This window comes from Bubalus kerabau, chromosome 15 (assembly GCF_029407905.1).
Source record: "Bubalus kerabau isolate K-KA32 ecotype Philippines breed swamp buffalo chromosome 15, PCC_UOA_SB_1v2, whole genome shotgun sequence".
Lineage (NCBI taxonomy): Eukaryota > Metazoa > Chordata > Mammalia > Artiodactyla > Bovidae > Bubalus > Bubalus kerabau.
In genome coordinates, this window is record NC_073638.1 from 53,848,689 (window position 1) to 53,863,713 (window position 15,025).

The following is a 15,025-nucleotide window of genomic DNA, read 5'->3' on the forward strand; positions in this document are numbered from 1 at the left end:
TGCTAATAAGTTTGAAACATTAGATGAAATGTACACAGTCCTAGAAAAATAAGAAAAAATAAGAAAGAAAAGAAAATCTTAAATCTTACTAAAAAATTGAAGCTCTACTTAAAAAAATTTTCCCATGGTTGCAAAAGTCCAGAATTGCCAAGCCACTCTTAAGTAAAAAGAATAAGGTGGGAGGATTTGCTCTCTGGTAAATCAATAATTTTTATATTAAGTTATGAGTAGGTTTTGTATTATTGCAATGTAGACAAAGCAATGATCAGAACAGAAATTCCAGAAACAGACTGTTTGTAAAATGAATTTACAGACAGACATTCATTAAAAAATTGACATGGCAGAGCACTGAGGAAATGTTTTAAAATATATGATGTTGGGATAATTACACATCCATATTGAAAAAAATTAAACCTGACATCTATGTGATAGTACACATAAATATCAATTTCAAGTGGATTATAAACCTAAATGTGAAAGGCAAAACAAAACACAAAAAGCAAAGCAAAATTTATAAAGTATTATATGGGAAGCTATCTCCATTACTCACACTACGGAAAAACTACTTAAAATGGGACACAAAACTCATATTTTTATAGACTGATACATCTATCTAATTAAAGCTAACATTTTCTATGAAAAAGTTGTCATTAAGAGTGAAAAACGCAAGCAAGCGTAAGTTGGTCTATTTAGAAGAAAAAATTACACGTTTTGTTTTTCTTTATGGAGAATAAAGGACACATGTTTTGAAGGAGAATGAAGCAACAGTTTAAGACTATCACAGTGTCTCTGTCACTGACTTAAAGTTTTTCTTTAAACTGTGAGTATAGTCTCTTTGATGTACACCTTAACTTTTCTGTCCATGGCAGAATTTAACCAAATAATTTTGATTTGGAAAAATACTTCTGATAATACAATAAAGTAATCAAAACTAAAAACCCAAAGAAAAAAGCAAAGCTCAAAACTACCCTCCTTACAACTCTATTAAAACACATTTCCAGCATACTAATTTTTTTTTAAGTTACAAGAAATAAGAAAACTAAAGGCTCTGCTCTCATGGGGTTTAAAACTGCCAATAAACATACCTTACAATATAGGTATATATTATTTAGGTGTGGAGGATAAATTCTTTAGTATTTTAGTTCAACTAGTTTTTGTTTTGTTTTAAAGACAGAATCTCCAAATAGTAGATCAGGATCTGGTCAAGCACTGAAGTTGTTATGTCTTCCTCATACAGACAGCACCCCAAAATTTCAGAGAAAGAGTCTAGTCTACTTAGGTGGCTCTTTTACATTGTCTAAAGACATATTTTAGTCCTCTTTGAAATATTCCTACCCACTAATGATCACAAGATTTCCAGAAACTAGAATAGCTCCTTTAAAAAAAAAAAATAGCTCCTTTTCACATAAGTATTAAACGTATCTAATTTTAAAACAGCATTTCTTCTGTATTTGCATTTCTTCTGTATTCATTCAGAGCTCTTCGGCTAAGCTTACTTCTCCAAAACAGTTTTCAAAATCCCTACTGGTACATTTATTACATGCCTTCCCTGGTGGCTCAGCAGTAAAGAAACCACCTGCAATGCAGGAGATGTGGGTTTGATCCCTGGGTCAGGAAGATCCTCTGGAGAAGGAAATGGCGACTGCTCCAGTAGTCTTGCCTGGGAAATCCCATGGACAGAGGAGCCTGGAGGGCTACAGTCCATGCGGTCGAAACAGAGTCGGACACAACTTAGTGACTACACAACATTCATTATATCCTCCCATATAAAAACAATTTAAATGATCATTTCAAACACTAACCAATCTCATACTGAACACTGTGGCTATTCATTTTTTGTTCAACAGTATTTTTAGCATTTGTACCTAACACTCCTGTGCAACCATACATACAAAACTTCATATAGCATTATACTCTAATACCTTTTTTTCTATCCCACTCCCAACCCATGTCATGTAATTTATTTTATATTATATAAATAAATTTATCCAGTCCATCACCAGAAGGTCTGATAAAATGAAGCTTATATTGAGGTAAGACCAACTAAAACTAACAAATAAGAACATTTAATTATCAACAAATATGGTTCTGCAGAACACAAAATAGAATGTTAAGCATTGTAGTTATACTTCTGGTTCTGTCTGAGCACGCCTAACTCTCCCAAGAAATCATTTCTCTGTTCAAAAAAGCAAGTATCTTCAGGTGATTTCATAACCCACTCTTCATGCTTCTACAACCTTTTCAGTCAGGAAATTCTTCCATATATATGACTTAAATTCACATGTTTTAGCTTAAGCCTTTCTCCTATTGTTCAGATCTTAGAACTGAAAATTAATAAGCCATTATCTTTTCTGTAAGATATTACAAATTCAAAGACTTTTTTTCAGTTGTACTTTTGCTTCTTGAGGTGACTAAACAATTCTCATTTGAATATCACATTTTAACTCCATGATTAAATAAACCTATAATGTTCCTTGAGTATAAGCAACATTTTGAAGTGATTTTGATAATTCAGTATTAGCCAGTAACAATCAACAAAGCAAATTTTATCAAAGCCACTGAATTTTAAAACTAATTTGTTTATCTTACTATCTACTTAACAGTTTAAGTGACATGTATTAAAAATTGTCATATAAATTACAAAATTCCAGTACAGCAAAATACCTGAGAAACACTTAAATTTATGTAACAGACTTAGTTCATATAGTTCAGCTTTCCACAGATGATTACAGTTTTTTCACTCTTATTGTTTCCGGAACACCAAAGTATCCTGTACTTTCTGCACAAATTTCACCTACACAAAATTTATCAAGGAAGGGTAGTACAGATTTGTGTTTCAGTACTAGTAGAGCTCCAGAACCAGACTGCTGAGCGGAAACCCAAGTGTGGCCAGTTACTAAATTGTATACATTTGTATATATTGGGGTTAGCCAAGTAAAAGGTTCATTCTTTTTTCCCCATTAAGATGGCTCTAGTAGCACTCAGATATCTTTAACTTCATTCAAAACAAAATTAGATTCTATTGTGACAGATGTCATATCAGTGTACATTTTTTTAAAAAAATTATCAAAATTCATGAATTTTTGTGTAGTCATTTTGAAGATGGAAGAAAAAAGGATCATTTTCAGCATATTAAGCTTTATTATTTCAATCAAGGTAGAAACCAACTAAAACGCAAAAAAGACGCACAGTATATGAAGAAGGTACTGTGACTGATGGAACATGTCAAAAGTGGTCTGCAAAGCTTCATGCTGGAGATTTCTCAATAGATGATGCTCCACAGTTGGGTAGACCAATTGAAGTTGATAGCAATCAAAGCAAAGACATTAAATGAGAACAATCAATGTTATGCCATGTGGAATATAGCTGATATACTCAAAATATCTAAATCAAGCACTGAAAACCATGGGCTGAAAATCAGCTTGGTTTTGTTAATCACTTTGATGTTTGGGTTCCATATAAGTTCACTGTATTTCTGCATGCAAATCTCTATGAAAATGTTCTGTTTTTAAAACAAACTGTGACAGGCAATGAAAACTAGATACTGCGCAATCATGTGGAATGGAAGAGGTCGTGGAACAAGCAAAATGAACCACCACCAACCACACCAAAGGCTGGTCTTCATTCAAAGATGATGATGTTGTATGCTGCTGCTGCTGCTGCTAAGTCGCTTCAGTCGTGTCTGACTGCGCGACCCCATAGACGGCAGCCCACCAAGCTCCCGTCCCTGGGATTCTTCAGGCAAGAACACTGGAGTGGGTTGCCATTTCCTTCTCCAATGCGTGAAAGTGAAGTCGCTCAGTCGTGTCTGACTCTTAGCGACCCCATGGACTGCAGCCTGCTAGGTTCCTCTGTCCATGGGATTTTTCAGGCAAGAGTACTGGAGTGGGTTGCCAGTGCCTTCTCCGGATGATGTTGTATACACGGTGGTATTAGAAGGGAGTCCTCTATTACGAACTCCTGGAAAACCAAATGATTAATTCCAAGAACTGCTCCCAATTAGACCAAGTGAAAGCAGTACTTAAGGAAAAGCATCCAGAACTGGTCAACAGAAAACACACAATCTTCCATCAGGATAATGCAAGACTGCATGTTCCTCTGATGATACATGCTACAGCTTGGCTGGGAAGTTCTGATTCATCTGCCATATTCACCAGACACTGTACCTTCAGATGTCCATTTATTTCAGTCTTTATAAAGTTCTCTTACTGGAAAAACTCTCAACTCCCTGGAAGACTGTAAAAGGCACCTGGAACAGTTCTTTGCTCAAAAAAATAAAAAGTTTTGGGAAGATGGAATTATGAAGTTACCTTAAAAATGGTAGAAGGTAGTGGAACAAAACAGCAAATAGGCTGTTCAATAAAGTTCTTGGTGAAAATAAAAAATGTGTCTTTTATTTTTTAACTTAAAAGAAGGAAAGCAACTTCTTGGCCAACTCAACACTACTGAGAAAAGTTATTTGAACCTATCTGTGCCTCAATTTCCTCATGGTAAAATGAGAATAAATAGTGGTTAAGAATCCGCCTTGCAGTGCAGAGGAGGCAAGTTCAATCCCTCATGGGGGAACTAAGATCCCACATGCTGCAGAGCAACTAAGCCCAAGCACTCCAGAGGCCATGCCTTGCAACTAGAGGGCCCGCATGCTGCAACGATGGAACCTGCACGTCACAACTAGAGAGTCCACGCGCCACAACAAAAGATCCTGCATGATGCAACTAAGACCCGACACAGTCAAATAAACAAACATATAGAGAAAGAATATCAATCAGACTGAGACTGAAATAACCACTTAGATTGTTTTTACATAAAAGACTAAATACTACAGTAAATACATTGAAAACAAATGTACAATATTTTGGAGAGGAAAGTTTTAAGAATTTTGGAAGTACAAAAAGAATCCTCTATTTAAAACTAAACATACTCAGTCTTTCTGTGGAGAGGAACAAATTATTTTCAATTTCTGGAGGCTTTGTGAGGATTAAATCGGTAGGAATACGAAAGGGTGCTGACAGTAAATCCCTGCATGGAGCCTACAGAGAATCATCTATGCAGTCCACATTATATGGGTAGATTCTTTTCATTTTACATAGAGATTAAAATAAACTCTAAGAGCACATAATATATAAGGTGGTAGAGCAAAGATCATAGTTCAGTATCCCTAACTCTTCTTGCCCTTCAACTTTTCCCCCACATCACATTAACTATAAAAATTTCATGGACCAAAGGAAATAAACATTCCATATTAAACAACTTGATAAACAAACATAAGAGGTTTGCAAATTAATAACTGCAATAGCCATCCAGTTTTGTTCTATTTACTTAATGTCAATATGCTGGTGCTTATGTCATCTTCTTAAAGAAAGAAAGACCTATTTACTCAGTTTCCTAATGACTGGCCAGATTCAATATTTTATGGTTGCCTATATGAAGGACATTATGCTAGACACCAAGTACAGAAATTTAAAAGATCTAAGATGGATTTTGTGCAGCCTTAAGAACTATCAGATTTAGAATGAAGTAACCATTTAGATTGTGTTTACATAAAAGACAGAATATTACAGTAAAAACTTTGAAAACAAATGCACAATATTCTAGAGAGGAAAGTTTTAAGAATTTTGGAAGTACAAAAGGAATGCTTTATCTAAAACTAAACGAACTCAGTCTTTTTGTGAAATGGAACTATAGATCAAAATATCTTTAGTCCAGAGGTGGCCTAAAATCTGTCTAAATCACATTCTCTATTTCCCTATTATAAACAACTTAACTCACCTTCTAATTTAAAGTACACATCTCCATTCAGCTCCAAGAAAGCTGGCAACCAAACTTATCCTCTCCAGCAGAACACTGGACAACTCTTCTTTAAGAAATGGGACTGGCAAAAAGACTTAAAAGAGCTAACATCAGAGACTTTCCCCCAAAAGATCAGGCAAACTGTCCTACAGAGATGCCCAATAAACCCACATAAGAGCTTAAAAGCAAATTTTGTGCTCAACTCTTAAAAATAGGCAGACAGTTAAGAATTACTAGTTCTCTGAGGACCACATCAAACAAGAAATTAAAAAACTAGAATAAAAAGTAAAAAGCAATTTACAAAAAACTGAGTAATGAGAAAGTCATATCCTTTTAATGTTCTCAAAATGACGAGATACAGCAGAAATTAACAAATGCTGAAAATCAATTACACTTCAATAAAAAAAAATTTAGTGACAAGAGAAGATGCTAGACTCAAAGATTCTACAGACAGAAACAATCAGAAAACAAAGAGCTCTTTGAAATTAAAATGATAGCACAAATAAAATGTAATAGAAGTTGAGAAAATCTTTTGAGAACTAAAACAGAAACAAATGAAAAAGGGACAAGATAAGATACAATTAGAGGATCAATCCACAAGGTCTAATAAGAATTCCAGAGTAAAAATGGAGAACAGAATATCACATTAGTTAAGTCAAGAAATTTTCCTGAAACTAAACTTCTGTTTCCAATTTGAAAGGATTTATACCTATTACTCAGCACATAAAATGAAAACAAACACATTATCATGAACGATCAAAAGACTAAGAGTTATAATGGCAACACTAGACACTACAAGACAATATATTAATGTCTTCAAATTTCTGAAGAAAAAACACATCCAACCTAAAATTCTAACACCACCAAACTTCAGTGTAAGGGCTGTACAAACACATTTTCAGATACACAAGGTCTAAAAAAACTTTCTCCCATGTTCCTTTTTGGGATTTTCTCCAAGATGGCAGAGTAGAAGGACGTGTGCTCATCTTCTCCTGAGAGAACTTCTAAGAATCTGTATGCAGGTCAAGAAGCAACAATTAGAACTGGACATGGAACAACAGACTGGTGCCAAATTGGGAAAGGAGTACGTCAAAGTTGTATATTGTCACCCTGCTTATTTAACTTATATGCAGAGTACATCATGAGAAACACTGGGCTGGATGAAGCACAAGCTGGAATCAAGACTGCCGGGAGAAATATCAATAACCTCAGATATGCAGATGACACCACCCTTATGGCAGAAAGTGAAGAACTAAAGAGCCTCTTGATGAAAGTGAAAGTGGAGAGTGAAAAAGCTGGCCAAAGTATTGGAGTTTCAGCTTCAGCATCAGTCCTTCCAAAGAACACCCAGGACCGATCTCCTTTAGAATGGACTGGTTGGATCTCCTTGCAGTCCCAGGGACTCTCAAGAGTTCCATCTTCACCATTACCATTATTCAGTTCAGTTTAGTTCAGTCACTCAGTTGTGTCCGACTCTTTGCAACCCCATGGACTGGTTGGATTTCCTTGCAGTCCAAGGGACTCTCAAGAGTCTTCTCCAACACCACAGTTCAAAAGCATCAATTCTTCAGCCCTCAGCTTTCTTCACAGTCCAACTCTCACATCCATACATGACCACTGGAAAAACCATAGCCTTGACTAGACGGACCTTTGTTGGCAAAGTAATGTCTCTGCTTTTGAATATGCTATCTAGGTTGGTCATAACTTTCCTTCCAAGGAGTAAGCATCTTTTAATTTCATGGCTGCAGTCACCATCTGCAGTGATTTTGGAGCCCAGAAAAATAAAGTCTGACACTGTTTCCCCATCTATTTCCCATGAAGTGATGGGACCGGATGCCATGATCTTCGTTTTCTGAATTTTGAGCTTTAAGCCAACTTTTTCACTCTCCACTTTCACTTTCATCAAGAGGCTTTTGAGTTCCTCTTCACTTTCCGCCATAAGGGTGGTGTCATCTGCATATCTGAGGTTATTGCTGGTCCCATCAGTTCATGGCAAATAGATGGGAAAACAGTAACAGTGACAGTCATATTTACAACGTACCTTTCCCGAAACACCATACTCCTCTGTCACTTCTCTGTACCTTTTACTTATACCTTTCAAAGTAACTGCACTCCTCACACTATACTGTGTGTGCATGTGTGTGTACTCAGTCATGTCTGACTCTTTGCGACCCCAAGAACTGTAGCCCACCACACTTCTCTATCCATGGGATTTTCCCAGCAAGAATACTAGAGCTGGTTACCGTTTCCTCCTCCAGGGGATCTTCCTGACCTAGGGAATCAAACCTGAATCTCCTGTGTCTCCTGCATGGCAAGTGGATTCTTTACCACTGAGCCATCTGGGAATCCCATTATATATTTCTTCCATGATGAAACGTTTATTTCTTAAGAGTAGGCTCATATTAAACTATTTGACCGCATAGCAGTTTTCAGTGCCAGGCACTCTTCTAAATACTTTACCTTTTATTAACTAACTTAATCTCCACAATAATTGTGTATGATAGGTCCTATTATTTTTATTTTATAAAGAAGTCAATAATTTGCCCAACATCAGTGATTAGAGTTAAAATATGAAACCCAGACACTGTGCTCATAATTACTAGCTCTACTGATTAGCTTTACCATTTCAAAACAAGATATGGAAAAAATTCCTTCCGTTCTAAATACAATATGAAGCTATAAGATACAACTGGTTTAATATTATCTAGAACCTAGTAGTTCTCAAAATATGGTCCACCAACTCCCAGGATCTCTAGGTCCCTTTGGCTGGGCCCACTACTCTCTTGAGAGTCAAAACCATTTTCATAAAATCAAGATGTTATTTGGCTTTTTATCACTTTCGTTCTCTCATGAGTGTATAGTGGCGTTTCTCAGAGCCTATATGATGTGTGATGTTATAAGAGACTGAATGCAGAAGTAGTTATTAGAACCAGATGATGTTTAATACATCAGACATTACAGAGATTTGCAAATATGCAAAACGATGCCACTCTTTCACTAAATTTTTGTTTGGAAAATAGTTCTCTTTCATTAAAATGATTATGTCAACATGTAACAGATTTAATACTATTATTTTTAGATGAAATAAATATTTTAAAATTTTCTCAATTAACTTTTGATGCAGTAAACAGGGATATAAAAAGCTCTTTAGAAGCCTCAACAATTTGTGAAACCGTAACAGGATTTTGAGAAGAAACAAAGAGCACTGACCTAGCCGGTCAAAACTGTTCAGTATTTCTTGTCTCTGATATTAAGAATTTTTTTTCCAACACTGCATACTACAATTCAAAAGAACTAATGTAAAAAAGGTAATAAAAAGTAAAAAAATAAGCAGTACTAAGCCAGGTATGTGCTTCTTTTTGAGATTACATTTCATAATTTGTAACTGATAACATTTGTTTGTATTATTTTCTACTCTAAACTATCATGACATTCTTAGAAGTGCCTCTGCATTTCAAGACAATGATTGAAAGTAGTAACAAAAGAGGTTCCTCAAATAAAGTTTAAATACACAGATTTAAGATGTGTATTTCAACATTTCTTTATTAAATCATCTATACTACTGTAATACAAAGAAACCATAAAAGTTTACTACAGTAAGATTACCAAGACTGATGTCATTAATTCAATATGAGACTTCGTAATACTGAACAATTCATCTTCACTATACAGCACAGATCCTTAATTTTTTGAAAAGCTAAATAAAACAGTCTGCTGTGGCTGCTGCTGCTAAGTCGTTTCAGTCGTGTCTGACTCTTTGCGACCCCATGGACTGCAGCCTACCAGGCTTCTCCATTCATGGGATTTTCCAGGCAAGAGAACTGCAGTGGGCCCTAACTTCAAATCTGTTCAATGAATCTGTCTTTAATAATCATTTGACACATTTTAGGTACTATAATTGGAGAAGGCAATGGCACCCCACTCCAGTACTCTTGCCTGGAAAATCCCATGGATGGAGGAGCCTGGTGGGCTGCATGCAGTCCATGGGGTCGCTAAGAGTCGGACATGACTGAGCGACTTCACTTTCACTTTTCACTTTCATGCATTGGAGAAGGAAATGGCAACCCACTCCAGTATTCTTGCCTGGAGAATCCCAGGGACGGGGGAGCCTGGTAGGCTGCCGTCTATGGGGTCACACAGAGTCGGACACAACTGAAGCGACTTAGCAGCAGCAGCAGCAGGCACTATAATAAAAAAAAATAATTTAAAATAACTTTAACATTACAAAACTAATTTTGTTCAACTAAAAAAAAAAAGGTATAAAATTATAGTCACTTTTTTTATGCGCCATGATTAAGGCTGTATGTAAATTATTGGAATCCATGCCCCCTGAGCATATGGACTATCCCTATATACAATCAAATAATGTAAGTACAAAATGTTATTGTTGGGAATTCACTGGCAGTCCAGTGGTTAGGACTCTGCACTTTCACTGGCTGGCCTGGGTTCAACCCCGGGTTGGGTCCAGAAACCATGCAGTGCAGCCTCCCCCTCCCAAGAGAGTTACTGTTACTATTAATTGCATAAGGAAAAAATGTAGACCACCATAATAAAGATGACTCTGGCTTTGGTTACTATTAGATTCAATCATCATTCATTCTGAGTACCTGCTATAAGCCTGGCACTCTTCTAGGCACTGGGGATACAATGAACAAAAAAAATAATTTTTAATCTTCATGGGACTTGCATTTTGTTGTGGGAAATAGATGAAAATAAACACAAGTAAGAATTAGAAATATGGTAAATGCTATAAAGGAGACAAGGCTTTGCTACAGATTAGTCTTTGAAAGATGAATTGTGGAATTCTAAAACCTAAAAGTAAAAAATTCATGAGTTAAATCAAGATGACATGGACTCTAGACTTCTGCTAATGCATAAGAAAACTACAGACAATGCTTGTGAAAACAGAGATCAACCTTTCCAAAGCCAATGGATGGTATTACTGAGCAATACAGTGGCCTCAAAAGATAATTAATCTCACAGTTCTACAGAGTTAAAAAGCATGTAAACACAATGCTAAAAGAAAAAAATCTAAGATGAGCCTAAGGAGACAGGACAACCAAATGTAATGTGGCATCCTGAATTGAATGTTTAAAGACAAAGAGATAAAAATTAAGAAGACCTGAATAAACTATATATTTTAGTTAATAATGCATCAAAATTGGTTCATTAACAGTAACAAATGCACCATAGAGATATAAGATGTTAATAATAGACGAAACCGGGTGGGGTTAGATGGGATCTCTGCACGATCTTAATTTTTCTGTAAATATAAAACTGTTCTAAAAAATCAAGTCTAGTTACAAAAAATTTAAGACGGTGGAAGGAAGCGTAGTTAAGACTTAAGAAATTAAATGAGAAGCCATAAAACTCTGCAATGTGAATCAGAATATAAATATTCAAGAAATTCAAAGGAAACTCGCAGATTCTTAAATTATGGTCTCTATTCACACTAAAATCTTCTTAAGACAGAGATTAATGTATTTTTCATGCAAACTAAATAGCTGTGCATCACAATGTAAGGCAGGCAATAAAATCCCTAGAGTGCACCATAAGCACTTTGTGGGTGTATGTGTGTCCTATTTATCAATAATGACCAATAGTTGTATTTTATGTATGGTACTGTCTTGAAACTGTCATAAAATACATAGACAGGGATCAATCTCAGAGGTTTCACTAAGTTACTTAAAGGAACAAGTTTATATTTACTTCAGGAAAAATATGCAAAGAGGAGACTTGGTAAGAGGTCAGGGAGAAAAGATTATTTATGAAAGGAGAAAAACGACTCCTCAAGTCCAACTGGAAGCAATTTTGCAACTATTATTAACCTACTTTAATGCCATTCCAATTAGTATAAATAGTTCAAAGTAGTAATAAGAGTTACGAATTTATTTGCTGTCTATCAGTTATCTTCTTTCCCATCAAAAGAAATAAATGTTTTCTATAGCCTAACCTAAAATATCTAGCAGGTAACTCAATTGTCTGATGACTCGGGAGAAACTAATTAATCTCTCAATGACTCGATTTTAAAGACAAGAAAAATGTGAGAAAAACAACAGAGCATGATAATCGCTAAACTACAGAGTTTGAAGTTTGCATAATATAGCATAAAATTGGAATTACCTTAAGAAGTAATTTTAGAGGTGGTCATCACAAAATTAGAACCTTATATCTAATACAAAGTACAATGACAGCACAAGTTTCACCAGGTAAATGACATAACAATTTCACTCACCAGATACTAAATAATATTAACTATACAAGAATCATTTAGTCAAAATGATATTACATATTCAAATCTAATTTAGATAACAAGTGGATGAATCGACTCCTTCTCTACTCCCAAAGCCCAAATGAAATCCTACATAACAAAGATGTTCGTTATTCTAAACCCGTCTCTCAAAGGAATCCTAAATACTGATATATATTTGGAAAATACTAACGAAAATGGAATAATTAACACCTCCCCAGTAATTCCTGTCTGCACCACCGTGAGGAGAATCAGATACTGCTTCCTTCGCCTTGAAGCAAAAAAAGGAGAGGTGAGATGTGAAAAATTCCAAGTAAAACGATCATGACATAGCATCTGGCAGAGATTGGAAAGGCATGAACACTGCCGAAAGGATCGTCAGGGATGAAAGTCAAGAGAAGAAAACGAGGTTTTCCAACGGGCCACAGCCTAACCCGAGGGGCAAAAATCGCCACTGCCGCCGCCACTCCTTCACTCACCAACCACTCCATCCTCAAGTCCCCTCCAATTCAGATATATATCCTCCAAAACCCCGGCCAATTCCCCACCCAGGTGAAAACAATCCAATAATTTCCTAGGACCCCCCCCCCCTACTTCCCACCTTCGGTAAGACCCGCACTTCTCGCGGCTAAATCCCTGGGGAAAACAACGCCCAGATCCCACCCTCCTAGCGCAAGGCTGAGAGGGCCGGTTACCCACCATGGGGCTTCCCGGGTGGGCCTCACAGTGCAGACCAACTGGGATAAGAGCAAGGAACAAGGGTGGGGCTCAAGGGAGGGAGCTGGGGTAGGCGAGACAACGGAGAACGGAGGAAGAAAGGGATGGACAGGAGGCTGGGGCTGGGCGGGGTGAGGAGTGGGGAGGGCAGATCGACCGGAGAGGGCCGGGCTGCGGGGAACGGAGCCAGTGGAGTCGGGGACTGAAGGGTCAAAATCCGAGCGACGGATCATGGGAAGAGGAACGGGTGGCGAAGAGGGGTCGACGAACCGAATACGGGCAGGGGCTGCGGGGGGTAGAACCGAGCGCGAACGCGAGGCCCGCAGGGAGCCTTCACGGACTGAAGGGCCGCATTGGGGGGCGGTGCGGGGAAGCCACGGCCAGCCGCCAGGAGTGGGGGAGCCGCGCACTCACCGCTCTGCTCCCCCAGGAACACCAGCTTGAATTTCCTCAGCGGATTCCCGAAGTCTCCGCCCGCGGACATGATGGAGCCGGAGAAGCTGCCGCCGCCTCAGCCCAGAGACCTCCCGGACCGACGCTGCTCCAACCGGTTGACGAAGAGTGTAGAGGAAGGGCCGGCGCCGAGCTCTCTCGGCCCCTGCAGGGCCCGGCGGCGGAGCAAGGCTGGAGAGCAGGGCTCCTCTACACAGACAGGCAGCCGTCGCCGTCGCCTCCCCTCGGAGTCGCCTAGCACCTAGCGAGGCCCGCAGCTAGAAAGGGAATGAAGGCGGTGTCGGAAGCAGCCAGGGGCGTGCTAGGGGTGGGGGGATCCCAAGGCTAGAGCCTTTCCCCTTTCAGCACCCGGCACCGAAACTGAGGTGTGGGTGGCGGAGTGGGAGCCGCAGAAGCGTTTGGGACCTCTCACACGCAGCGCTTCAGCTCCACAGCTGCCGCCGCCGCAGCCCAACCTGCTGAGTGCGCGAGCCTGTGGCGCGGCGCGGGGCGAGCCCGGGCGCGAGCCTGCCGCCCCGCCAGCCCCGGCGTGCATGCGTGCGCGTGCGCGCCACAGACTGCGCCTTCCTGGTTCAGCCTGCTTTCCCGGCTCCGCCCGCTCAGCGGAGATCAGGGGTGGTTAGGTTTCCACTGGCTTGGGGAGATGCAGGGAGGTGCTGGGGCGGAGGCTGGAGGAACTGTTGGAGGTGGAATAGGGAGCACTTACGTCAGTTACTGGATGAACCAATCGAAAGAGGTCAAGGGCAGGCAGAGATAGGAGTGAGGTGGCGGCCCCAGAGCGAGCGCGCTACCTTCGCGTGGTGGAAAGCGGCTGAGCGTGGCGGCCATGCGAAGTGTGGCCAGTCGCAGCCTTAGGGGAGGGGAGGGAATTGGGGTGGAGTCGGGGCCGGAAAGGAGATGGAATTGACCCAGACAAGTTTAGGTGAAGTCGGAAGGCCTTAGGTGTGCAGATGGTTCCACTTTCCTGAGCCCTCAACCTTGCTTCTCATTCCTCACATCCGCCTTTCACCCACTTTCTCCATTTTCTCTTATAATTCCTCGCATGATACCCTTCTTGGTACATTCTCCGCTATTGCTCCAAGGAGTTTCATAACTACCAGAAGCATGGCTTTCATATTTTTTGCAGATGAAGAAACAGAAGCTCATGGGAAGGAAATGACTTACAAAATCCACAGTCATAAAGTGGAACCCAGGTTTTGTCTTTTCCCCCATTGAACCTCCACAACTCCTTGTTGATAGGCCTATTCACTTTCTTTGCGTGACCTGTTATGGTCTTCTGTTACCAATCTTTGTTGCTCAGATGTGGACAGCTCTAGGTGACCCCACCTTCTACTGTGATAGAAAAGGATTTAGATATCAGGTAAACCAAATCCCCCATTTCACAGCTGGTGTAACTGAGGCTCATGTAGGAAATGGGTTTGCAGAAAGGTCACACAGCAAATTGCAGGTAGAGCATGGCCCTGATGTGGGGAAGTGGATATTCTAAGGATCGTCCGTTTCTTCTAAAGCAGGGTTTCCGAATCTGCTGTGGGTAGACCTCCCTTAAATTAGCCATCTACAGCTTGCTTATTTTTCTGTGAAAAGAGTCCATAACTTTCAACCCAGTTCATGACCCCCAAAATGAAGATGACCCCCCAAAACTAATGTCACACTCAAGAGGAGCTCAAGAAGATGTGACAACTAAGTGTAATGTGCATACAACTAACATTATAACTAAACTGTTAAGGCTGAATGGGATCCTGGAACAGAGAAAGGACATTGGGCAAAAACTAAGGAAATCTGAATATATATGGATTTTAGTTAATTACAGTGTAA

The 15,025-nt window shown here is 39.3% G+C and overlaps 1 protein-coding gene across 5 annotated transcripts in view; it reads right to left on the reverse strand.

Moving 5' to 3' along the window:
- The window catches only part of RAB6A (RAB6A, member RAS oncogene family), a 92,035-nt gene extending 78,176 nt beyond the window's left edge, over positions 1 to 13,859 (reverse strand). Inside the window, exons 1-3 of one of the 5 annotated variants that reach the window (XM_055549053.1) lie at positions 13,623 to 13,859; positions 13,172 to 13,467; positions 5,807 to 6,802 (exon numbers count right to left, since the gene is read on the reverse strand). In XM_055549053.1, the coding sequence (XP_055405028.1) occupies positions 6,661 to 6,802; positions 13,172 to 13,467; positions 13,623 to 13,745 (561 nt within the window). In that variant the 5' untranslated portion in view covers positions 13,746 to 13,859 and the 3' untranslated portion in view covers positions 5,807 to 6,660. Of the gene's footprint in view, positions 1 to 5,806; positions 6,803 to 13,171 lie in introns of those variants that run through there. The other 4 variants (XM_055549054.1, XM_055549052.1, XM_055549051.1 and 1 more) reach the window with 4 other exon arrangements.
- Positions 13,860 to 15,025: the final 1,166 nt, after the last annotated feature.